The sequence below is a fragment of the Acartia tonsa genome, chromosome 14, assembly GCF_053477335.1.
Source record: "Acartia tonsa isolate MP-2025a chromosome 14, ASM5347733v1, whole genome shotgun sequence".
In the NCBI taxonomy this organism is placed as follows: Eukaryota; Metazoa; Arthropoda; class Copepoda; order Calanoida; family Acartiidae; genus Acartia; species Acartia tonsa.
In genome coordinates, this window is record NC_137273.1 from 4,263,678 (window position 1) to 4,290,243 (window position 26,566).

General features: G+C 38.4%; 1 protein-coding gene across 1 annotated transcript; it reads left to right on the forward strand.

Annotated features, from left to right (window-relative positions):
* Positions 1–343: 343 nt before the first annotated feature.
* LOC145305932 (uncharacterized) lies at positions 344–26,566 on the forward strand. The gene is made up of 15 exons (XM_080147813.1): positions 344–489; positions 1,616–1,736; positions 2,522–2,625; positions 4,375–4,406; positions 4,672–4,739; positions 5,301–5,382; positions 9,242–9,270; positions 10,177–10,225; positions 18,055–18,136; positions 18,473–18,524; positions 21,087–21,148; positions 24,272–24,334; positions 25,242–25,352; positions 26,004–26,025; positions 26,429–26,566. The coding sequence occupies exons 1-15, from the start codon at positions 439–441 to the stop codon at positions 26,536–26,538; spliced, it is 1,038 nt and encodes a 345-aa protein (XP_080003939.1). The 5' UTR covers positions 344–438; the 3' UTR covers positions 26,539–26,566.

Below are 26,566 nucleotides of genomic sequence, written 5' to 3' on the forward strand. Positions count from 1 at the left end.
AGGTGTGGTTTTAGGCCTTTTTTCTTCCCTTCGATATTCCTTCGTATATGGATCCTCTATATGCTAGGGGCGCAGCCGCTAGTAAACTATACTGTGTTATGATTGAAACCCTAAAAAAATCTGCCGGCATTAACAGTTTTAGGGTTTAGGAATCATAACTTATCACCACATCTATAATCTACAGGCTAATAATAAAGGTTTTTTATGTTTTTTATTCTAAGGTTAAGATTGGCTTTGATATACTATGTGATTTAAACTTAGTTATTCAGAAGTTAACAGCTGTTTATATAAAATACTAATTTTGCAGCTTCGTATGCCAACCTATACTACTGTAAGAAAGAGAAATTTTGTAGTCTTTAGTTCTAGTTTCTTTAAGCTTAAAATTAATATAAATAAAACTTATATTTGAAATTATAAAAGTGATTTTTTAAAGATAAAATGAATGTTATAAAGTTGAAATATAATATAACTGATTACGTTAGTTGTAAGGTAAGTTATCATAATTTTTTATTGTGTTAAACAAAATTTCTTAATACGTATTTTTACGAAAGAAACTATCGACGTCGTATGTTCGTTGAAAATGGATGTAATAGTAGAATATACGTGTTATTATGACAGAGGAAAAATTGTTAAATTAGGTTGTTATTTCATTTCCCCTGTAATTTATTGATCAGTTCGTTCATTTTTGTTATCCCGGTAACAGTTTCACTTTGTTATTGTACATGAAAGTCTGGTATCTATAATACAAAGTAGAACCATGTCTGTCTGTCTGTCCGTCTGTCTGTCTGCCCGTAAGCCCGTCTAACCCTTAAGATCTAGATAACCCCTGAACCGATCGGATTTACTCTTAAGGGAATATACCTACTGGTCCTGTGGTGGTTTTAGGCTATTTTCTTGGGGGTGTAACACCACAACCCCCCCCCCCCTCTTCAATTTTTTTCCGAAAAATTGAACCTAGTAAAAGTGTCTGACTCTGATTATGACTTTAAAAAATAGCCAATGAGATGCCATTATAAATTTTACCATTGGTCAATTACAGTGTCTACTGGCTTTTTATTGGCTATTTTTTTTACGTCATAATCAAAGTCAGACACTTTTACTAGGTTCAAAAAATTAGTGAAAGCACCTCCAATTTTTTATCTATCTATTTTCATTTTTTTTAATTACCTCTTCGGGCAAAGCCCTTAGAGGCTAGGGGCGAAGCCGCGAGTAAAGAAATAAAGTAACAGGATCTGTGTGTGTGTAATCGTCTGACTGTACCGAAGGATCTTGCTAACCGCTGAACCGTTATGATTATCCTTTACAATGTAGCTTCTCATAGGTCTGGGGAAGGTTTATAACAATTCTGGGGGAGAGTACCACCACTCCCCGAAGAGAAATCACCCCTTGAGAAAAAAAAAATATTTTCAAGTGCCGATAGAGATAGCCAATATATGACTTACTGGATTTACTTTTGTACAAGGTTGCTGAAACTTTTTCTTTTTAAAACTACAATTGAAGGTGGGAGGTCGATTCAAAATCCCCCACTCCACCTCAAGTGCCCCTAGAGGTCTTTATAGGCTTAGTCAATAGTATTAGATAAAGCATTTAAATTCAAATAATATTTTTATTTTAGGATGCCAAATATATATTCTTAACCGTGTTCGTTGGTCTATGCTTCATATTCTCTATTGGTTCAGAGATAAAAAATAAAAATTTAGAAATTAATACCAATATTAATGTTTTAAATTTTAAAGGTAATTATTTTGTAAAGAAAAGTTACTCTATAACTCATGTTGCATGTCAGTTCATCCGTAAGTCTGCAACGGTATGGAGAAATCTAATTTCTTTGCTGATATTTAAGAAAGTCTGGACAATTTTTTGTGAAGATTTATCTTTAACATTGAACAAGCCCCACAAGGTCCGTTGTAATTTTCTTGGACAATTTTTGAGATATTGTAATTTCTCAGCTTCTAAAAGAGATAACTTTTTTGTCGGTCCGCACGTAACGTTTAGCTTATTTCTTTAATTTAGACATGTTAGAATTGTCCTATGTTTTATGGTCTAATCTAGAAAGTGTAGCAGCTCTATAATCTTTACTAGAAAGTCGTTTAAACACGCTGATTTTGTATTTTTAGAAACATTGATACCTAGGATAACATCTCTACAATCAAGGCTTAAAAAATTTAATTTGCCCTTAAGTATAATTTTGTATTTTCGCAATTTGCAGCAATTTTATCAACAACTTTGTTAACATCTTTAAATTATTATTCTGCTCATTAATATTTACAAGTATTAATGTTCGTTGTAGGTGTCTCAAAAAATCAGCAATGTGACGTTATAGAAATGAGGGATGAGAGGAGAAGTGGGAAAGAAAAGCCCTAAAAAAGAGATGGATAATCCCTCATTTTTATGAAAACACATGACTGATTTTTATACTTAGACACTTTGTAAATCTACGTTCGTTTGATCTACTTTCTGAATTTAAAGCTTCGCTTTTAAGGATGTTATCATCCTTGTTTTATAGAAAGTTTTTTTTTAGATTTAATTTGGGAGCAGCCATATTTTTGTAACACAGTCCCCAGTAGTTATACAATATACAATGAATCCTTTGTATTTTGTGGTAGAGAACCTTATAAAGATGGGGTAAGTATTAAGTACCCAAAGTTTTTTAACACAGTCCCCAGTAGTTATACAATATACAATGAATCCTTTGTATTTTGTGGCAGAGAACCTTATAAAGATGGGGTAAGTATTAAGTACCCAAAGTTTTTTAACACAGTCCCCAGTAGTTATACAATATACAATGAATCCTTTGTATTTTGTGGCAGAGAACCATATAAAGATGGGGTAAGTATTAAGTACCCAAAGTTTTTTAACACAGTCCCCAGTAGTTATACAATATACAATGAATCCTTTGTATTTTGTGGCAGAGAACCTTATAAAGATGGGGTAAGTATTAAGTACCCAAAGTTTTTTAACACAGTCCCCAGTAGTTATACAATATACAATGAATCCTTTGTATTTTGTGGCAGAGAACCATATAAAGATGGGGTAAGTATTAAGTACCCAAAGTTTTTTAACACAGTCCCTGGTAGTTATACAATATACAATGAATCCTTTGTATTTTGTGGCAGAGAACCATATAAAGATGGGGTAAGTATTAAGTACCCAAAGTTTTTTAACACAGTCCCTGGTAGTTATACAATATACAATGAATCCTTTGTATTTTGTGGCAGAGAACCATATAAAGATGGGGTAAGTATTAAGTACCCAAAGTTTTTTAACACAGTCCCTGGTAGTTATACAATATACAATGAATCCTTTGTATTTTGTGGCAGAGAACCATATAAAGATGGGGTAAGTATTAAGTACCCAAAGTTTTTTAACACAGTCCCTGGTAGTTATACAATATACAATGAATCCTTTGTATTTTGTGGCAGAGAACCATATAAAGATGGGGTAAGTATTAAGTACCCAAAGTTTTTTAACACAGTCCCTGGTAGTTATACAATATACAATGAATCCTTTGTATTTTGTGGCAGAGAACCATATAAAGATGGGGTAAGTATTAAGTACCCAAAGTTTTTTAACACAGTCCCTGGTAGTTATACAATATACAATGAATCCTTTGTATTTTGTGGCAGAGAACCATATAAAGATGGGGTAAGTATTAAGTACCCAAAGTTTTTTAACACAGTCCCTGGTAGTTATACAATATACAATGAATCCTTTGTATTTTGTGGCAGAGAACCATATAAAGATGGGGTAAGTATTAAGTACCCAAAGTTTTTTAACACAGTCCCTGGTAGTTATACAATATACAATGAATCCTTTGTATTTTGTGGCAGAGAACCATATAAAGATGGGGTAAGTATTAAGTACCCAAAGTTTTTTAACACAGTCCCTGGTAGTTATACAATATACAATGAATCCTTTGTATTTTGTGGCAGAGAACCATATAAAGATGGGGTAAGTATTAAGTACCCAAAGTTTTTTAACACAGTCCCTGGTAGTTATACAATATACAATGAATCCTTTGTATTTTGTGGCAGAGAACCATATAAAGATGGGGTAAGTATTAAGTACCCAAAGTTTTTTAACACAGTCCCTGGTAGTTATACAATATACAATGAATCCTTTGTATTTTGTGGCAGAGAACCATATAAAGATGGGGTAAGTATTGTTAGTAAGTACCCAAAGATTTGTACCATGATAACTAATTCGTTGGCTCAAAACTTTGGTTATTTATATTAAATTTTCAATTGGTTGTTTTTAAAAAAAACTATAAGTTTCCAAACTTTCCAAGTAATAGTATATAATGTACAGAATGGATAATTTAGTTAGCCATTAAGCTTATTAAATAATCTTATATATATATATATATTTTTTTAGTTTATTTCCCACAGATTACACAGACAGAAAAAGTAAGTGTGTTTAAATTTTTGTTGACCGATTATATTCATTTATATAAAAGAAACAGAATTTGTGTTAACTAACAAAAAAAATCTGATATAGACCAATAGCTGGTTAGTTTATCTTACGACTATTTAAAGAGTAAAAGTAGACAATTTTTTGAAATAAAATTTCTATTTCACAGTAAAATAGTCAAAAAGTCTTGCTATATAGACCCACTAAAAGACTGCTTGACTTTACACTTTACACTAATTCATATATTAATTTATGTTTTAGCTTTGAGCTGAGACTTATGGAACATTTTCTTACAGCACTTCATCAATATCCGGATTCTGTGGTTCTGGGTACTTTTCATATTAAATTAACTTAAAATAGTTTTCCTAAGGACGTTGAAGCTTTTTCGGGGGGGTGTGTGGGAGAGGGGTGTAAATGAGAGTTTTCAAAAATTTAGGACTAGGTGGGGAAAAATTGGAGGGGAAACAAATTTACCCCCTTCCCCTTGGACGTCTTTGATAGAGAGTGGGGAGAGGTAGTATTCAAAAAAGTTATTGTAATGGTGTTTTATATAGGGTGAATTTTTTTTGCCTAGTGGGCCACCTTCATAGATAGCTAGATATCTAGTCATTTTGTGACTCTGAAACCTTTTTTTGCCATCCAGCATCCAAAATATAGAGCAAATAATGCACCATATAGATTAGTTTAAGGTTTTATAAGGTAGCACAGCTTGATAGACTTAAATCTCCATCAAACGTTGGGACACTCAACTTAATGAACTAACCAATCAAAATTTAATAGAAACCTCCAAAGTTGATAAGCCAACGAATTCGAAAACTTTATTATAAAACTTTGGGGACTAATATAATAAACAGCCCAATGTCCCCCTCCTCACTGTATGTTTTATCTAGATGTTGGAAGTAATATTGGACCATACACCCTTGGTGCTCATGCTCTAGATCATGCTGTCATTTCTGTGGATCCTTTCATCAGGTTAGTATGCAGTAATATATATAGAATAGGGTGTCCCAAGTAATATTGGTCCATACACTCTTGGTGCACATGCTCTAGATCATACAGTCATTTCTGTAGATCCTTTTATCAGGTTAGTATGCAGTAATAGATATAGAATAGGGTGTCCCAAGTAATATTGGTCCATACACTCTTGGTGCACATGCTCTAGATCATACAGTCATTTCTGTAGATCCTTTCATCAGGTTAGTGTGCAGTAATAGATATAGAATAGGGTGTCCCAAGTAATATTGGTCCATACACTCTTGGTGCACATGCTCTAGATCATACAGTCATTTCTGTAGATCCTTTTATCAGGTTAGTATGCAGTAATATATATAGAATAGGGTGTACCAAGTAATATTGGTCTATACACTCTTGGTGCTCATGCTCTAGATCATGCTGTCATTTCTGTAGATCCTTTCATCAGGTTAGTATGCAGTAATAGATATAGAATAGGGTGTCCCAAGTAATATTGGTCTATACACCCTTGGTGCTCATGCTCTAGATCATGCTGTCATTTCTGTAGATCCTTTCATCAGGTTAGTATGCAGTAATAGATATAGAATAGGGTGTCCCAAGTAATATTGGACCATACACCCTTGGTGCTCATGCTCTAGATCATGCTGTCATTTCTGTAGATCCTTTCATCAGGTTAGTATGCAGTAATAGATATAGAATAGGGTGTCCCAAGTAATATTGGACCATACACCCTTGGTGCTCATGCTCTAGATCATGCTGTCATTTCTGTAGATCCTTTCATCAGGTTAGTGTGCAGTAATAGATATAGAATAGGGTGTCCCAAGTAATATTGGACCATACACCCTTGGTGCTCATGCTCTAGATCATGCTGCCATTTCTGTTGATCCTTTCATCAGGTTAGTGTGCAGTAATAGATATAGAATAGGGTGTCCCAAGTAATATTGGACCATACACCCTTGGTGCTCATGCTCTAGATCATGCTGTCATTTCTGTTGATCCTTTCATCAGGTTAGTATGCAGTAATATATATAGAATAGGGTGTCCCAAGTAATATTGGTCCATACACCCTTGGTGCTCATGCTCTAGATCATGCTGTCATTTCTGTAGATCCTTTCATCAGGTTAGTATGCAGTAATATATATAGAATAGGGTGTCCCAAGTAATATTGGTCCATACACTCTTGGTGCACATGCTCTAGATCATACAGTCATTTCTGTAGATCCTTTTATCAGGTTAGTATGCAGTAATAGATATAGAATAGGGTGTCCCAAGTAATATTGGTCCATACACTCTTGGTGCACATGCTCTAGATCATACAGTCATTTCTGTAGATCCTTTTATCAGGTTAGTATGCAGTAATATATATAGAATAGGGTGTACCAAGTAATATTGGTCTATACACTCTTGGTGCTCATGCTCTAGATCATGCTGTCATTTCTGTAGATCCTTTCATCAGGTTAGTGTGCAGTAATAGATATAGAATAGGGTGTCCCAAGTAATATTGGACCATACACCCTTGGTGCTCATGCTCTAGATCATGCTGTCATTTCTGTAGATCCTTTCATCAGGTTAGTGTGCAGTAATAGATATAGAATAGGGTGTCCCAAGTAATATTGGACCATACACCCTTGGTGCTCATGCTCTAGATCATGCTGTCATTTCTGTAGATCCTTTCATCAGGTTAGTGTGCAGTAATAGATATAGAATAGGGTGTCCCAAGTAATATTGGACCATACACCCTTGGTGCTCATGCTCTAGATCATGCTGTCATTTCTGTAGATCCTTTCATTAGGTTAGTGTGCAGTAATAGATATAGAATAGGGTGTCCCAAGTAATATTGGACCATACACCCTTGGTGCTCATGCTCTAGATCATGCTGTCATTTCTGTAGATCCTTTCATCAGGTTAGTGTGCAGTAATAGATATAGAATAGGGTGTCCCAAGTAATATTGGACCATACACCCTTGGTGCTCATGCTCTAGATCATGCTGTCATTTCTGTTGATCCTTTCATCAGGTTAGTATGCAGTAATAGATATAGAATAGGGTGTCCCAAGTAATATTGGTCCATACACCCTTGGTGCTCATGCTCTAGATCATGCTGTCATTTCTGTAGATCCTTTCATCAGGTAAATATGCATTTTTATAAAGTAGTAAGGATGACAACATCCATTGATAGCGAATCACAAAAAAAATAAGAATGGACACATGGTCATAGTAAGAATAAGAGGGAAAATTACTAAAAATGTCATTAATGTCTTTTGAAGGAGGGATGCACAGTGAGCCCAGGAATCCAACTTTGTGGAAAAAATTATTTATGCCCAAAATCGAACTTTAGAAAATCAATTATTTTAAAAGTCCATGTTAAAATTCATCATATTAGAGGAGGTTTGCCATTTTAAATTAATGAAAAATTTAAAAAATTAAAGTTTTTATGGCCTTCTGAAGTTGTTACCCTGGAATTCACGAAATTTAGATACAAAAATCTCCCAAAAAAAATATTTTTAAATTTTTTTTTGTTTTACTTGCCATTTAATCAAATATTAACTTAGGACGTAATGTAATACCATTTTAGAACCGTCATGCAATTATCTAATGCTGGATAACAAGAAACTAAATAGTTTTGTATAAAAAAACCTCTTGAATCCATATTAAAGAAAGTTGGTGAAAATGCAAAAAAAAGCACGTTGAATATTTTTTTAAGCTCTGATTCAAATACCTTGATCTTTTTAGCAACAAGGTGAAAATTTTTAGGATGAAGTTCTAGCATTAATTAGGCAATATATAAGAGGATCCCATTGGTCTTATCAACTTTCACTTAGTTGCTTAACCTCTATAGATATTTTTGTAGAGGTCATTTTAAGCTATTTTTAGTGTATAATCCTTATATAATTTGTTGCCGGATTTCATTATAGAGAAAAATCCTTTTACAGGGTAAAAATCTGGCAATATGCCTTTCCGAAAAATCATGGCATAAAATTTTCCCACCAGTGGTGGAAAAGTTAGAGCACCTCAAAATAAAATTTTACTATGCCCTTGTGTATTGGACCCTGAGGGCCTCCTGGAGGGGCTACCAGAAATCTAAAGGTATCTTTAGAACCACAATGGCCGGCTCTAACTGCAATCAGAAGAAATCAGAGATAATTGCCAGCCGCCTTCCGTCCTTTAATTGGCGGCAAAGTTAGCACAACAAAAAAATGACAATTTTTTGTCGTGTTTTTTGCACACAGGGCGGCGTGTGTTTGTGGCGCAGCCACGTGTATTACCACTTTTTTGTAGGTCATTCCAAGCCGGATTGGCGGGTGTGCGGCCGGAGGTGGTCTGACCGGACGTTTGGCCGACAGCCGCAGTTAAAGGTCGCAAAAATTGTCAAAAATTGAAGTTTTTGAGGATTTTTGGCATGCCAGTGCGGCGAGACTGCTTGGCTGACAGGCCTGGGACACATGTCACCTGACACACTGGGCCATTGCCCATCTTTGCTATTTTGCACAATTTTTTTCCCATCACTTCCCTGGCTGTGATGGCCATTCAAAATCGACCGAAAACCAATTTTTGGAGGTGATATTTTGACCCCCCAATCATCTAGAGAGGGAGGAAGGGGTAATCTTGTTAATTCTGTAAAAGGTACTATAAAAACCTTTTAATTAAAAAAAAAATTGTTTGATTTGGTTGAAAAATAAGGAAGTTATTAATTTTTTCCACAAAATTGGATTCCTGGGCTCACTGTGGGACGGACAAATTTACGGACTGACTGACGGAAGGACGGACAAAGTTCTCGACATCAATATCTCAAGTAATTCTAAGAAATTAAATTATTTATAGCTCACTATTTATGAGTTAAATATTTTTTTCTTTTTCAGCAATCATGGTATCTTATTCAACAGCATTGGTAAGTTTTATTTCTTGTAGCGAAGCTACTCCATAATTTACTAGCGGCTGCGTTCCTAGCACCTAGAAACTCTGTATGAACTTCTTGGAATGAAGGAAAGTAGGAAAGTAGCTTAAAAATAAACTTAGATTCAAAAATGAAATAGCCTCAAACCATCCAGGGAACTTTAAGAAGCTTCCATAAAATAAAGAACTCAATCAGTTCAGTAGAAATCTTAAGCTTCAGACAAAAAAAAACATACTACATTATGTGATAAACTAGCGGGTACGCCCCTAGAGGCCTCTAGTGGCACTTTAAATGTTTGGAGTTTTTAAAAAAATAATACGATACCTTGCAATGTTGCGAAGGAGTCTCTATCAAATTTCTACGATACTTTGAAATGTTACGTAGAAGTCTCTATTCGAGAATAAAAAATTTCGATTTATTGTCATTTCTCTTGGGAGGGTGGTGGTACCCTCCCCCAAAATAGGTTTAAACCTTCCTGGGACCTATGAGAAGCTACCCTGTTAAGGAGAACCCGATCGGTTCAGCGGTTAGCGAGATTCTTCGGTACAAACACACAGACAAACACACAAACATCCTGTTACTTTATTATAAGGATAAAGTCTGTCTGTCTTTAGTCCGTAACGGTGTGGGGGAAATTATATTTTCTCAGCTACTATTAAAGCGAGACTTTTGACTTTACTTATTTACATTTCCATTATTAGGGAGCTTATTTGAGTAAATTACATCCATGGCAGTCCGACTGTTTTTAAGCCGTTTTCATCTTTTTTTTTTATTTTTGGTCCGATTTTAAATTTTTTGTGGCTTATAATAGTATTAAAATTCCCGTAGTTTTAAGGGATTTATGTGTTGTTCATAGATAAAAAAAAATACACGTAGCTTTGACCCAAGACTATTTTTCAGTTTTAACTGGTGGGAGCTCAAGAGTAATTCAAGTTTTAAATGCCGTCAGGTGAGAAAAGTAGACAAACAAACTAAGTGAGTGACAGAGAAAACGTCATGAAATGACACACAGAAAAAAAAGAGAGAAACTAATATATAACGAAACCTTAAAGAAATTGCATGTATAATCATATACTGACGGACTTGTTAATATGGACATCATTTATAGGTCAGTTTGTTCATTTTAAGTAGGAGGGGAAGGATGATATAAAGTGGATGAATGGGGGTTATCGTTATTTTAGCCAACTGCAAGCATAAATTTCTCAGAGTACAATACAATCTTGTGCAACTGTGGTATTCGGCAACCGTGAGCCATGCCTATGGCACCCCTGATCTGGGGTTCGGTGGAGGGTCAATGGCCCTCCCCCGAGTCCTGGGGAAGGGGTCTAGTGACCCCCTCCCTACGCTTAGAATTAATGATTGAATCTGTCATGTTTATTATGGTTAACTGTATTCTTAATTCTCCCCCACCCTTTCCAGGGATGGGGGAATCATTATTGCCCAAACTGACCATTGTATATGTATTATTTATGCTTTTATGTTATGATTACTTATTCCTATCCATGTAATTATTGTTTGTTGTATATAGCTTCAGTATCTTTTAAACCTTCAATAAAGTGACAACTGAAAATAGATGTTGATCATTATCTAGTGAAAGCTAGAGAAGCGTAGCTTCTCTATAGTAAGGTGTCCACGTCTGTCACACTGCCGTAATCTAATTGAACTCCGGTGTCTGCCATTTATCCTCGGCGGATACCACAACTTTGGTGACAGCTGTGTGAGATTACGGCGAACCACAAGTGTAGAGCAGACGCGCATCTGAGGCTAAGGTACTCCCAGCAGTGAATCTGGCAAAACTGACGCAAGCAACCTGAATTACCCACCCTGGACAGCAAAGTTTAACTCTGCATCCGGCAGTTGTGGAAGCGAGACAGCGAAATTTGACGAATAACCGCGAGCAGCGCTGATATCTAACGGAGAATTGAGCGCCAAAAGGGCTGAAACAGGCCTGCGGACCGGCTGAAACAAGCCAAATAAGTGTAAACGGCTGGAAATAGGCCAACTTTACTGCAAGAAATAGCAGGATCCGAACCAGTGGCGCTAGCAGGACGGGACATTCCCTGCCGCCATCAGCCGGATTTGGATCAGCGGCGCTAGCAGGACGGGACATTCCCTGCCGCCGATAGGCTGAAACATGCCACATAGCTGCAAGCTGCGAGCTAACATACGAGTGTAGTGCACCAGAACAGAGAAAAACTACGTCAACTCCGAGTATCCTGAGAAGCTACAACGCAGCCACCCATCTAGAAAACAGATATTATATCACATTTGCAGGGATTACCACCCTAGTGTGATGGCCAAACAATAGATTTATGAGCAAAGCTTGGCAAACAAATTGTTGTGTTGTGATAAATCTAAGAATAGAACAGGCTTGGATTATTGTGTATTGTGATAACAGCTAAAAATAGAACAGAGTTGGTAAACAAATCTGTTATGCAATTGTGATAAGGACAAAAATAGAAGCTAGATGTAATATAATAAAGACCCTGATATACAATCAAAACAATCTCAAGCCCACAGCACAACAACAATACACCCCTTATTCCAAGGGAAAGGGAGGGGCCCCTCTCCATCGAAGGCAAATACAATCAGGGTGATATAATAGATAAGCCTAGGATTAAGAAGAAAAGGCCCTATTACACCAGCACACAGTTATCCCCCTCCCTCACAGGGGGAACGGACGGAGTTACCCCCGTCCCCTCACGCGCTTCCCCCTTCCTACCCACACTAGACTAAGTCCGTCTGTAGTGTGGGGCTAGCGATCGGACACACAGAGCGCCATTCACGGGTAGCGCAACAGAGTGCGGAAAATATCATAAATCCAACGGACGAAGCGGACCAATGAGAGAGCGAGTTGAGGGGTGAGAGCGCGTTTTCCCCATGTGCGCGGATTTGACGGCGCGGACGCGCGTTACAAGGACAGGAGATTCCACGCACACACACACACACACACTCACACCGGAGCGGAGCTACTCCATAGCATTTAACAGGGGTATTTTTAGCAAATAAAGAATTGCAAGTTTCTTTCCTTCTAGCTCTAGTGTGATAAAGGAAAACCCAATCAGTTCCTGACAGCAGTTCAGACCCTCAACATCTATCTACCTCTACCAACCTCAACACCTAACTAGTGATAAGTACAGCTAAGTTATATCTTTGCAACTAAACTCCCAACCTAGTGATACAAACAGTGTTGGCTGTTAGGCTAGGAAGCCTCAAGTGACAAACCATTCATTTTAGTACTGTATAACTTTGTGCCCGCCGTTTCACCGTTGACCCAATGGACCAGCATCAAGCCCCAGGAGGTGACCAAGCCCCAGGATGGCTCCAGGATGACCCTCAGCCGGCCCCAGCCGAGTACCGCAAGCTGATGCTGAGCAATCTGCCGGAGTTTAGAGGGCCGCCCAAGCAATCCTGGTCGGCACATATCCGCAGACTTGAGATGTCATGGGCGGCTTACCGCGTGCCACCTCATGATTCCCTCAACCGCCGCAACGCCCTACTACTGTCACTGGTAGGGCAAGCGGCGGAAATGGCGTCCCATCTGTTTGGCGAGGCAGGCCAAGCCTTGACCTACGAACAGGTCAAGACCGAGTGTGAATTGCTATTTCGCCCTGCTTTTGAATCCCAAACGCTTAAACAAGCGTTTAGGGATTACAAGCAACACTCGACAGAACCTATACAAGCGTACATATCAACTAAGTGCGCCTTGTATAGGGACGCCTACAACCATGAGGATCTTGTGTTGTTGGTGGACGAATTAAATCGTGGAATTCGTAACGCCAATGTAAAACGCCTCATGATGAACCATGAAATTACGAGTGTACCTGAGTACACTCGTAAGGCCATGTTCACCGTGACCATGGTTACTAAGCAGCTGAAGGAAGGTGTGTGCTTAGTGGACTCGACCGACGGGCTGACTGGATCTGCCTGCATCCAGTTGCCCCAATATGACGAGTCGGAGCCAATGGAGATTGGCTCCTTGGCTCCGGGTCTCCACCAGATGGGGAAGGTCGCTCCAGATGACAAGGTTCCAGGCCGCTGCTACCGCTGCCAGGGGAGAGGCCACCGAGCTCGAGACTGCCCAACGCCTGTGGAAGTTAGCCTAGAGGAGAGACGCACCCAGCCACGCCGTGACCGTTCTGCCAAGTGTGAGCGTTGCCACTATGACGGTCACACGGCGGCCGATTGTAGAGCCGACTGGGCCCAGGTAGCCAGCCGCAGGCGCACCGCCGACAAGGGTGCCCCTCCAGGGAAGCCCAGCAGAGTGGCCCATATGGAAGGGAGCGCGCCCCCAGCACCACCACAGCAAGCAGCCGCCCCCAGAGCTGCGGACCGAGCCGATGGGATGCCGCAGTTTGGGACTGTCCCAGCTAGGATCAACGTACTGGGCGGCGCGGCTGAACCCAACCGGGTTGGCCTAGGCTTCAGTCTTAACCATCTGGGGCCAGAGCTGATACAGCCCAACAACATAGCCGAGCCAGAGGTGCTGAGGCCCCAGCCTTTTAGCCTCAACATGATGGAACCTGCCCGACTGAGCCTACCCAGCAAGAGTGGAGGGGCGCTGCCCAGCGTCCCTGAGACGGTGTATGGGGAGGTCCTGGCAGCCGCCGAACGAGAGAGGCAGGAGGTGCTAGCCAGCACCTCTGCATCGATGTATGGGACGCCACCCGGCGTCGCCACCTGGGATGATGGGGGGGTGCTATCCAGCGCCTCCCACCTGGTGCCTGGGGCGACAACCGTCGCCGCCACCGAGATACCTGGATCCTGGAACGAGCCAGCCTCCAACCTGATGTCTGGGGCGACAACCGTCGCCGCCACCGAGAGACCTGAGTCCTGGAACGAGCCAGCGGTCCCAGAGGAAGGGGTGACACCCGTCACCCCCAGTCAGCCAGCGCCACCAGCCTGCAGGGAGAGCCCAGCTACATGCCAGCCAGCGCCACCAGCCTGCAGGGAGAGCCCAGCTACATGCCATCCAGAGCCCCCTGCCAGCCAAGGGAACCCAGCTGCTCAACATCAGGATAAGTTGAATTTGTTAAATGTGTTGTATCCAAAATATGGTAAACACCCAGCCTTGCCTGTGCCCCCTGCACCTGAGGCTGGGGAGATTGAAATTTGGGAAAATAAGGACTTGCCTGTGCCACATGCACCTGAGTTCCTAGGGCAGGGGAGGGCAGTGAGTAAGGGCGAGCCTGTGCCACATGCACTTCAGCCCCATGCCACTGGGCATGCTTTGGACAAGGGAAGGGAGCACTTAGGGCTAGGGGAGCCGACACCCAGGCAAGTGCCAGTCGCTTGCCAGTCTGTCATTGGGGAGGGTATCGGGGTGCCTCGGCCGCATACAGATAACGCTCAATGGAAACTTGTATCTAGCCAGGAGCAGCCCAGCCGTGTCCAGTCCCAAGAAGCAGCCGTGACCAGAGCTGAAGATCCCCAGCCGCGTGTACGAGGAAGATGGTTACCTGGAAGCCTCTCCCATTGGTGGATGGTCCTGTGGGGCCCCCTGCTGGCAGCCGTGTGGCCTACAACCAGCTACGTCCTGGTGGGGTGGGACTGTGCCAACCCCACCCATGTCACGTCTTACAATAAAGAAAAGATGTGTAACACGGAGCCCCTACACCAGGAGGTGCCCCTGGGCCATGAAGTGCACGTCCTGCAGCAAGTCAAGGTGAGGGAAACCACTGGGTACAGCTGTCAGCTCACCGTGTCCCAGTGGACATTCAGGTGTGGGGTATGGGGTCACCTCAAGGTGACCTCGGTCCCCACCCTCATGAGGCCAACCAAGATAGACCCAGAAGCGTGCCGAGACCTGGCCAGGAACCGAGTCTACACGTTGCCAGGCAAGACCCAGCCACTGACGTTCCAGCTGAACCACCCCCTGTTCTTCACCATCGACATGGTGGGCGCCCTCGTCAACAGCCCCGAGGGGGTGGGTTGCGAGGGGGAGGACGTCCACTTTGAGGGCCAGCTATACCGCAACGAATTAGTGCTCCAGGAGCGGCGGCTGCTGGTCAAGGAGGAGTCCCAGTCTGACCACCTGACCCTAGAGTGTCCCCATTCTGAGCTGTCCTGCATCACTGGGGAAGCAACCTACGTGTGGGACCACCTGGGAAGAGATTGCCCCTTGAGGCTGATCCGCAGCCTCCAGCCCAGCCTGGTGATGGATGCATATCTGGTTGACCATCAGGCCCAGATTTTCATCAACATGACCAACCCCACCTCGATTGTGAACTGCGACTTCGAGGCCCATGCCACAAACCATCCAGCGTTGTTCGTGGCAGCTGACCCAGCCGCGGCTGCGCTGCCCAGAGTGTCGGCCAGGGATGTTGACGTTCCCCTTCAAGCACAGATACATGCAGGTTATATTGGGTTTACCCTGGAAACGCGCATGAAAAGCACCGCAGCAGAAGAAGTAGCGGCCAACTGCTGGAAGCTCCAGCAACTAGACCCGGCCCACCCGGTGCGTGTCCAGGGGAGCACGTTCTCGGTACTGAGGGGAGACATCCTGCTGCAGCTGACCTGCCAACGTCACAAGTACGTTGTCCGCGAACACAAGGAGTGTTGGGACAAAGTGCCAGTAGAGCCCACAGGTTTTGTAGACGCTGTGACACGGGTATACAGTGAACACGCCACCAAGATTCCCTGCTCCTCCACCTACCCCCTGACTGTGCACGCGGAGGAAGGCTGGATAGAGTTAACCCCTGCTCCCAAGAAGAGGCCACCCCCGCTGGATACGCCTAAGCAGTTGTTGACAGAACCCTTAGATGACTTCAGTTCAGGTGGCTTGTATTCGCAGGCTGAGTTGAACGACTGGCAACAACTGCTGGCGTTCCCAGCATACAAGAGTGCCATGCTGACCGGCCTATCCTATGGCTCCTGCGTTCAGCAAGGCAGCTGTTCGGCCACAGGAGACCATGGGATAGTGTCCTACAACATTGACCGACTGGCGGAGGAAGGAGAGGCAGCCCTGGATGTCTGGGCAGGATTTAGACAAGCCATCCACGAGTGGGGAGATGGCGCAGCCATACTGTGTTTGCTGTTGTTGATCCTCAAACTGCTGGGGGACCTAACCATCATTTCCCTGGCAGCAGCACAGGGAGGAGTCCGGGCAGCCCTGAATGCGATATCACAAGTGTTCCTGTACCATCCAGCTTTATATAGGAAAGCGCTGGCTAGAGCCAGGCTCAACCATGCCAAGTCCCGGGACTTTTCAGTGGACTGGGATGCCATTCCCATCGGCAGGGAAGCAGCCGAGGAAATGGTGTCTATGAAATCAACTGACAGCGGGCATGACCGCCCAGGTAGGCCAGGACCGCCCTCTGGCAGACCCCGCGGCCCCTCAGGAGGACAGGCCGCTGCTCAGACGATCAACCTGGCAGCCAGTGCCCCAGCCGCTGCCAACAACAACCAGCAGGCCCCACTGCTGACTGTTCCAGCAACAACTGTGCCACCGGCAAACCTGATACCTGCCGGCGCTGACCAACGTGTCCAACCCAAGTCAGCCTCTGCCTTCTATCCCACATTGGGAGCCCATCAACCCTAAGAAGATACTCACCACTAGGATTCCATTGAATCATTATCGTTTGTATATATTTTAGCCCTAAGGAGCGGACCGAAGGCCTCAACCACTGTCGGAAGTCTGGTAGGGAAACCACCTCCCAGCCTTCCGAGGGGAGAGTTGTGGTATTTGGCAACCGTGAGCCATGCCTATGGCACCCCTGATCTGGGGTTCGGTGGAGGGTCAATGGCCCTCCCCCGAGTCCTGGGGAAGGGGTCTAGTGACCCCCTCCCTACGCTTAGAATTAATGATTGAATCTGTCATGTTTATTATGGTTAAATGTATTCTTAATTCTCCCCCACCCTTTCCAGGGATGGGGGAATCATTATTGCCCAAACTGACCATTGTATATGTATTATTTATGCTTTTATGTTATGATTACTTATTCCTATCCATGTAATTATTGTTTGTTGTATATAGCTTCAGTATCTTTTAAACCTTCAATAAAGTGACAACTGAAAATAGATGTTGATCATTATCTAGTGAAAGCTAGAGAAGCGTAGCTTCTCTATAGTAAGGTGTCCACGTCTGTCACACTGCCGTAATCTAATTGAACTCCGGTGTCTGCCATTTATCCTCGGCGGATACCACACAACATCCAAGTTGTAGTACAGAAACTCTCAAACGATTAGATTTGAGAAGGCTTAAAAAACGAAATATATATTCTTCTGAAGAAGTTTATTTTTATAGTATACCTCTATACCGCTGCATTTTTGAGACCAAGTGATAATATTTTGATTGTTGCTTTTGGAAATATAGTCAATCCCTAAAACTTTTCAGGGAAAGGTAAATTTTTAGTGAAGAATACAGCATATATAAACCTGTACTAGATAATAAACCAAATCCATGTGGCACTAGTCTCAAACAAAGTACTGAGAACCGGTTTTAATCCAGCGGATATTAGTCGGTTTTGCAGCCTTACTGGAATTTAATTTTAGTGATGAATACAGCATTTATGCACCTGTGCTAGATAATAAACCAAATCCAGGTGGAACTAGTCTTAAACAAAGTACATAGAACCGGTTTTAATCCAGCGGATATTCGTCGGTTTTGCAGCCTTACTGGAATTTAATTTTAGTGATGAATACAGCATATAAAAACCTGTACTAGATACTAAACCAAATCCAGGTGGTACTAGTCTCAAACAAGGCACTGAGAACCGGTTTTAATCAAGCGGATATTAGTCGGTTTTGCAGCATCACTGAAAAAAATTTAATTTTTAGTGATGAATACAGCATTTATGAGCCTGTGCTAGATAATAAACTAAATCCTGGTGGCACTAGCCTCAAACAAGTTCTGCCTATGGTAAGCTTTTTTATTTTGTAATTTTTGTATTTTTTATCCGGAATGGAGTTGACAATGAATGGCTGCAAAGTTATGATATTCTTAAATAAGGTGGGAGGGGAAGCTCGTTTTTTATTGGGTAAAAGTAACAATTACCCCACCTCCCTTATTTTTAGTTTATTACAAAATATATTTACTTTAAAAAACATAAACTATTCTTAAAACTAATTTTCTTTTAACTTCCTTATAACTTGAATCAGAATGTATCCTAACATAAACAGTTTCTCAAAAAAAAGGCAGGCCTAAAAAATGTGATTTCTTTATGATCATTAAGGACAAGGTTGTTTTATTTTTTAGGTGTCTAATAAAAGAGAAGCTGTGAGGTCAATCTTATTTGAAGATATTTTAGGTAAAATTAGAAAGAAGTTGTATCAACTTTTTTGCTTTTTATTTAAGATAGCTAGCCGGTCCTTTCAGTAAGTGGTAAATGTAAAATTTTTCATAGAATTCAGATATGCAATCGGTTTTTTTGTAGACCTCTTATTTTTTAAGTAATTTAAGTTTTTTAAAAAAATAATTAAGTCGGTTTTAAGGTACTAAAACGCAACAAAATAAAAGAAGAAAATGGCCAGTATGAACAAAAATAGTAAAATCTTTAAAGGGCGAATATAGGTTTGATATAATATGAGCTTATTTCAAAGGTGCCATTATATAGATTATAAATAACTTAAGGATATTGACATATCTAATTGTATAAGTCTGTTTATAGCTTAAAACCTTTCTAACTCAAGATAATATTATGTAATAAGTGTGGTTCCCTAAGAACTTAATTACCCTAGCATCACACAAGGCTTTGTAGCAAGGTTGAATTAAAAAGCTTTCGTTAAAGGATAGTCGTAATAACGTGGAAACCAATTAATCAGGGGTAAATATACCCATCTTCTACCTTAATACAAATTATATAAAGTAAAATATTTAAAAGTTTAAAAAACCATCAAATAATGTAAAAAGTAAAAAAAAAATAATTGATAAAATTTTCTTGGAGGAAGAATGATTTCAAATCCCTGTTTTTTTAAGGTTCGTGTGTGTGTGTGTTAAAATTGCGTACATTAGGGTTTTTATATTTTCCAGAATTAACCAATGATCTTTGTACAGAAAATAAACTTTAAGACGTATTATCTACCCTCATCAAAACTATTGGTGCACTTTTACGCAAATTATTTCTACGCTTTTTAAAAATTGAATTAAAGAGTATATAATCTAAATTAATAAACATTTAAATTATCATTTAAGATGCGTGCCATTGTAATAGTCAATCAAACTTAAGCAAAATAGTCAAAAAAAAGTCTTGTAAAGGGCTAAAATAAACCGTTTGTCGTCAATCTCATTTATCATATGTTCAATTGAAACAGAAAATTGCAAAATCTACTTAAGGATTTTTTTGAATTTTTAAATTTGGCATAGATATTCTAAAAGTATGAAATGGCACCTTTCATATAAGCTCATATCATATGGAACCTATATTCGCCCTTTAATTTGACACCTTACTTTTAAAATTCTGTTGAGTAATTATTGAAAAAATCTATTTTTTTAACCTCGGTTTAATAAAAACTTTAGACCTAAATATTTTCTCAAACAGACATAAAAAACATGGGTTCATATATACCTTTAGAATCAGAAAAATATTACGAATCTATTCTAAGCAAAATTGAAAAAGTTTTATAAAACTAATAAAAAAAATAAGTTTATTTTAAGAATCATAATTTTCGGCTTTAAAGGGTTAGCTTAAACCAAACCTGAAAAAAACCTAAACAAAAGACAATGCAATGTAGCAGATATTTTTTAAACACAAGAAACAATAATGTATTTTTAACTGCATTGTTTTGAAGTTTATAAACAGACTGATGCATATTTGTTCATAATTTTTCATTCTTTACATGTTCTTAATATCACTATATTTATTGTAGTATCTATTGTATATATTGTATGAACGTTCTCCTTTTTTTCTGGCAATTCTATAGGTTAATTTTATAGATTAAGCTTCCCGATTCGTCAATTTTTGCGATTTGTGATTGGCTAGTTTAGTAGTTACAATTCTTAAAATAACTTTTTTATTTTTTCTATTTTTTATTACAATTTTTTTAAACTTTTTCAATTTTGCTTACAATGGATTCATATTATTTTTCTCATTCTAATGGTATATATGAACCCATATTTTTTATGTCTGTATGAGAAAATATTTAGGTTTAATGTTTTGATTAAACCGAGGTTAAAAAAATAGATTTTTTCAACAATTACTTAACAGAATTTTAAAAGTAAGGTGTCAAATTAAAGATCTTACTATTTTTGTTTATACTGGCTATTTTCTTCTTTTATTTTGTTGCGTTTTAGTACCTTAAAACCGACTTAATTATTTTTTTAAAAAACTTAAATTACTTAAAAAATAAGAGGTCTACAAAAAAACCGATTGCATATCTGAATTCTATGAAAAATTTTACATTTACCACTTACTGAAAGGACCGGCTAGCTATCTTAAATAAAAAGCAAAAAAGTTGATACAACTTCTTTTAAAAACAACTATTTGTAAAGAAAATAATAAAGAACAAAAGGCTTTATTATTTTTGTTTCTTCGGACAACTTTTTGTAAATTCGGCGAGACAATAACATTACACCAATAGCGTTACGGACGGACAGAAGAACAGATAGACAGACGGACAGCCAAAGTAAATTATAGAGTAGCAAGGTAGTTATTTCATAACCTATTATATAAAGTAGAAAAAAAATTGTCTAATGATTGAGATTTCAATAACTCTTCATTTTAGGAAAGCTTCATATAGGTCCCAGGTTGGTTTTATGCTATTCCATTGTTAGATTTAAGTCTTGGGATGGTTTAAGGCTATGTTTCTGCCCCCCTTCTTACCCATTTAAAGCCAGAGTTCCTAGAACGCTAGTTTACTATATTTTGATTCAGAATTAGTTCCTGAGGACGCCCCAATAGCATTGAAAATTGACGTGGAAGGATTTGAATGCAAGGTACAGCATAATATTTAATACTAGAGGCTGCGTTCTAAAATTAGACCGCTATTGGCTAGATTGAATATTAATTTTTTTCTTCCATTGTCCTTTTAAAATTTTATACTACTTCAGATTACCCACGTCTATTTTATAATTTATTTGAACCCTTGTTCATAACAGGTTCGATTCTATCTAAGAAAACATGATTGAAATTAAGTTATTCAGATAATTTTTTATCATTTAAGCCACTATCCGCGTTTTTTATGCAAAAAATCTATCTGAAACTATAAATCTACAAAACACACATACCCCTATACTTGGAAAATATTCTTGTTCAATTTTAAATGAGGTCGATTTATTCTGTTTTATTTTTTCCTTTACGGTTTTTTGATATAAAATGTTAAGAGAACATCGTTTTTCGGATTAGCCCATGTGTATGTACATTAAATATAATGTTTTATGTGTTTTTAAAAAGTTTTAAGTAATATTACGTCAGTTTAAGCTTAATTTATACGAAATATTGCTAAAGTTTGATAAGGAAAACTTTGTTCATATAGTTTTCGACCATTTCATTTGGTTTGGTCAAAATGAGGTTGATTTATCTTATTGTATTTTTTCCTTTACTGTTTTTCGATGTAAATTGTTAAAAGAACATCGTTTTCAGGATTATTTTATGTGTTTGTACATTAAATATAATGTATATCTGTTTTTTTTAAAGTTTTGAGTAATAACAGGTTAGTTTGAGCTTAATCTACACGAAATATCGCTAAATTTTGATAAGGGAAATTTTGTTCATGTAGTTTTCGACCATTACATGCTTACATATGCAAAACATGTTGTGTTCAAATCACGACATGTTAAAACTTATGCCGCGTCAAAAAAGGAAGCTGTACCAAAATAGGGATTACCAAATTTAAAAAAAATATATTATAAAAGCTAAAAATGTTCTGCTGATATTAAAATACTCTTTTGTTTTAATTTATTGAATACTTTAAATTTAAAGAAAAAAAGTATACACAATTTTTGGAGAACCCTATAGTGCAAAATAACAGGGAGGTTTGGTGGTGAAATAATTTGTTGAAACTGTACTAAAATAGGGATTACCAAATTTAAAAAAAAAATATTATTATAATAGCTAAAAAATGTTCTGGCGATATTAAAAATACTCTTTTGTTTCAATTTATTGAATACTTTAAATTTAAAGAAAAAAAGTATACACAATTTTTTGAGAACCCTATGGTGGAAAATAACAGGGAGGTTTGGTGATAAAATTATCTGTTTACCTTGTCATTTTTAAAATCTATTATTTTGGGAGGGGGGGGGAGACATAAGGAGGAAATAAAGAAGGGAGAACATTAGAAGTGGGGTAAATAAAAAAAAGAAAATGGAATAAATTTGGGGGCATGGGGTGAAGAAAACCATACATATACACAATAGGGGTTACCAAATTTCATTTATAAATATTATTGTAATAGCTAAAAATATTACACCGATATTAAATTACACCAAATTCTTTATAAAAATATTGTTATAATAAATAAAAAACGTTCCGCCGATATTAAAATGCTCTGAGGACCATGGTCAAGATAATGAAGTCTCTCTCTATCTCTTTATTGTTCTAATTAATTTTATGTTATTAAACATTATTGTTCATGGTAGAGTGGTTATGGCTCTGGCTACCAGATGTATCGATGGCGAGTTCGATTCCCGGTGACTAACATAATCAATTTTTTTTTTCTCTCTCTCTCTTTCTCTCTCTCTCTCTCTCTCTCTCTCTCTCTCTCTCTCTCTCTCTCTCTCTCTCTCTCTCTCTCTCTCTCTCTCTCTCTCTCTCTCTCTCTCTCTCTCTCTCTCTCTCTCTCTCTCTCTCTCACACTCTCTCACACTCTCTCACACTCTCTCTCTCTCTCTCTCTCTCTCTCTCTCTATTGGTCTTATTTATTTTACAATAATTAAGTTTCTCTTGTAGGGTGGTGCTCAAAGTGCTTGCTACTGGTTATAATGATCGCGTGTTCGAAGCATTCACCAATATTTTTCAGTTCATTTCGTTGTCTACCTTGGCTCATGGATGCGAGTTCAAGTCTTGCCAAAAACAAATTTAAAAAATAGCTTTTTGATATTTTAAGTGACTGTTAATACAATGTAAATGTAAATATTTTTAACTTTTACCAAATATTACTTATTATCTCAGAGAGTGAAAATGATATTCAGTGTTTGGGTAGTTTTGAACTGACAACCTTCCGACTTGAACTGATGCAAAACTGAACCCTCCATTCTACCCCTGAGCTAAGGAGACATATGTGAAAACATGTGAAATTTTAAAGAATACTATAAGAAATAAATTTTTGTCTATATTGTCTGTTTTCACACCTGATAATTGGTTTCCAATATAGCTTGTTTATAGAATGTTGGTTTCCTTATCCGTACACTGCGGGTTCGAGGCTGTCCGAGAGGGCCAGGAATTTTATTGTTGTTAAAAATTGGGAGTTTCTGTGTAGTAAAAGTTGTCGCAAATATAGGTATTAAATAATACAATGCAATGGATATAGAATACGTGGATTCTGTGCCAGAGCAATTTTTGTCGTCAATTTAGGTTGCTCTTATAATATGCAGATATTGGTCAATCTGTTCCTCCATGGTCAGGGGAGGGGTTAGTTCAAATACATTAGGTAATATGGGGACATAGTTATATTAGCCAGCTGTGAGAGAAACATTCATCAGGGTATGCGAGAATCTCTCATAAATATCTACAATATACATATTATATATCCATTGCTTATTTACAGGATAATATTCGACAAGTTGCATGATTAAAATTCATATTCTATTCTAACGTAATTTTAGTGTCTACTTGCTTTTCCCTGATCCTAAGCGATGTCAAAGGAGATAAAAAAAAATAGCTTAAATCCACTCCAAGCTATTTACAAAAATTTTTCTGAAGCAAATACAACAACTTTCATTGACGTCCAAAGGGGAAGGGTGAAAAGCTTGAAAGTATGAATTTAAAACCTAGAAATGACCAGTAGGTATATTCTCTGAAAAGTAAAGCCCCATTTCTAAAGTGAATAACGAAATCTAATGCTCTATCTATCTTAACTACAGACATATAGACACCTTTCTACTAATATTTTAAATTTTTAGGCATTAATGAAGTTTTTAGAGTCAAAGGAGAAGTTAAGATTTATTCCCTATATAATGATTGAGGTATGCATTTTCTCGTATTCATTCAAATCCGGTGGATAGGAACCGGTTCTCATCCATACGATAAAACTATGTCTAGCATCGTATTATATCCAGCTTTCTACGAATATTAAAATGTACAATCATAAGATTAAAACCAGTTTTTTTAGCACGTGCCTTCGGCACCGCGGGGCTAAGAAACTGGTTTTCATCTTATAATTGTACATTCTATATCCGCGGAAAGCTGTTTATAATACTATGCGAGAAATAACTATTCTCTATTTGCATATGAGATCTTAAGAATAAAACAGTAAACGATATTGTATATTTTCGCGCGTATTATTGGCATAACTCATATGTTATTTACACATTTTCAGTATTTGTATTTGTCTGTCCGTCCGTCAAGCTATGTGGAAGATTACTAAATCAAAGAGAATCCAGAATGTAAACTAACTTTGTCCGTCGGTCTTTCAGTCATGCTACAAAATATAAATATAAAAAAATATGAAAGTACACACAAAAGGTTGCGAGATTTTTCCTATAAATCTATACTTATGAAAGTAATATCAACCATAGACATCCATGATTAGAGTAAAACACTAGAGGGAGAAAGGGTTAAATAACTGTATCTTCCCATCGCAACTGCCTTGTGCAACCTTTCTATTGGGTCATTGAAAATCAACCAATGGTTTCGCTTACAGCCAAGTAGCAGAAAATTGTTTAGAAGCAGACGAAAGAGGTCTTTGAAAAAAAGGTAGTTGTCTATTATACATCTGTTCATTATGCAAGGTAGGGAATAGGGGGGGGGGGGGGGGGGGGTTCCGCCATCAATCTTTTAAACGCCTCATTTCAACCACCTCAAACCTTTTTTTATTCCCCTTAAAGTAAAAATCTTGGACGTCCCTCTGTTGTCATCCTTGTTGTTTTTTAGTTGTACAATCTATGCGCAGAACCCTCAAATTGTCCCGAATATCCGAGGTTCATTCAAGCTTTCCAAGATTCTGGTTATATTCCCTTTCTACCAAGGAAGGTGTCGTGGCAGGTATGTTACCCAATGATGATAAACAAAATTACCCTTTTAGAACAATTAAGATTGTTTGTTGAAAAGTTTGGACACTGCTAGTTTAAAACAACCAATCAAGATTTTACAAAAGTACCCAAAGTTTTTAAGCCAAAAATGAGAGATATTGTGTTGGTACAACTTTTGGTACCACTACCAGTGTAATTTAAAGTCCAGTGTCCCCTTCCTCTTTGGATAAATTATAATCTTTTCTATTCTAAAATTAAAGGAGTAGCGAGCACAGGGTTATTGGTACAAACTTTTTAAGAATAGGAAAGGCTGGCCTGAAAATTTAAATATTGACATGCGAATGACAATAATTGATAATCTATAATGCAAAGTAGCTTGATGTCTGTCCGTCCGTCTGTCTGTCCCTTAAGATCTCGGTGATCACTGAACCGATTTCATTCTACTCTTTATTGAATATACCTACTGGTCCTGTGGTGGTTTTAGGCTATTTGCTTGGGGGGTGGGACACCCCCAACCCACCCAAAAAACAAAAAAATCCCCCACTTTTTTAATGTGGTGGTTGCAGCATTAGAGGTACTTATTTTTTTTAAATACCTCTTGGGGCAAAACCCCTAGAGGCATGGGGCGAAGCTGCTAGTAATTAATAATATAAAATGTTTTTAGGAATTTCGAAGATTGAACGAAGAGGAATAGTGATGCTCAAACTTTAAATTCAAAATTTGCCCTTTTTTAGGCTGCCACATTTTTCTTTTTAATAGCAGCTGCGTAGTTTTTCGGCCCAAATTTTTTTTCTGCAATTTTGGCTAAGTTAGATATATGCTGAAAAAATGATTAACTTTTAAGTGAAACATTAAAGCACTTTAAGTAAGTGGGAAACTAAGATTACCAATCGACTTGGAACGCTATTTTTTAAAATTTTAATTACTCCAAGACCAGGTGAAATCTCTCTTTCATTGAGCTAATTATAAATTATTATAAAAAATTTAGTCACTTAATAATCCTTCAAATGCATAAAAGCTTAACTTTTTATTATTTTTTAGTATGATAAAACCAAAAGGCAATAAAAAATTAAGCATCACTAAATTAATAGTTCTGCATACCCTACGCCTTCTTCATCCATACAGAAGCTAAACCTGTCACTATTCTGGACAAATTCAAAGATGAACTCCTCAATTATTGTTTCAATGCTGAGTGCTGAATTGAAAAAAATATATACTTTGTTGTTC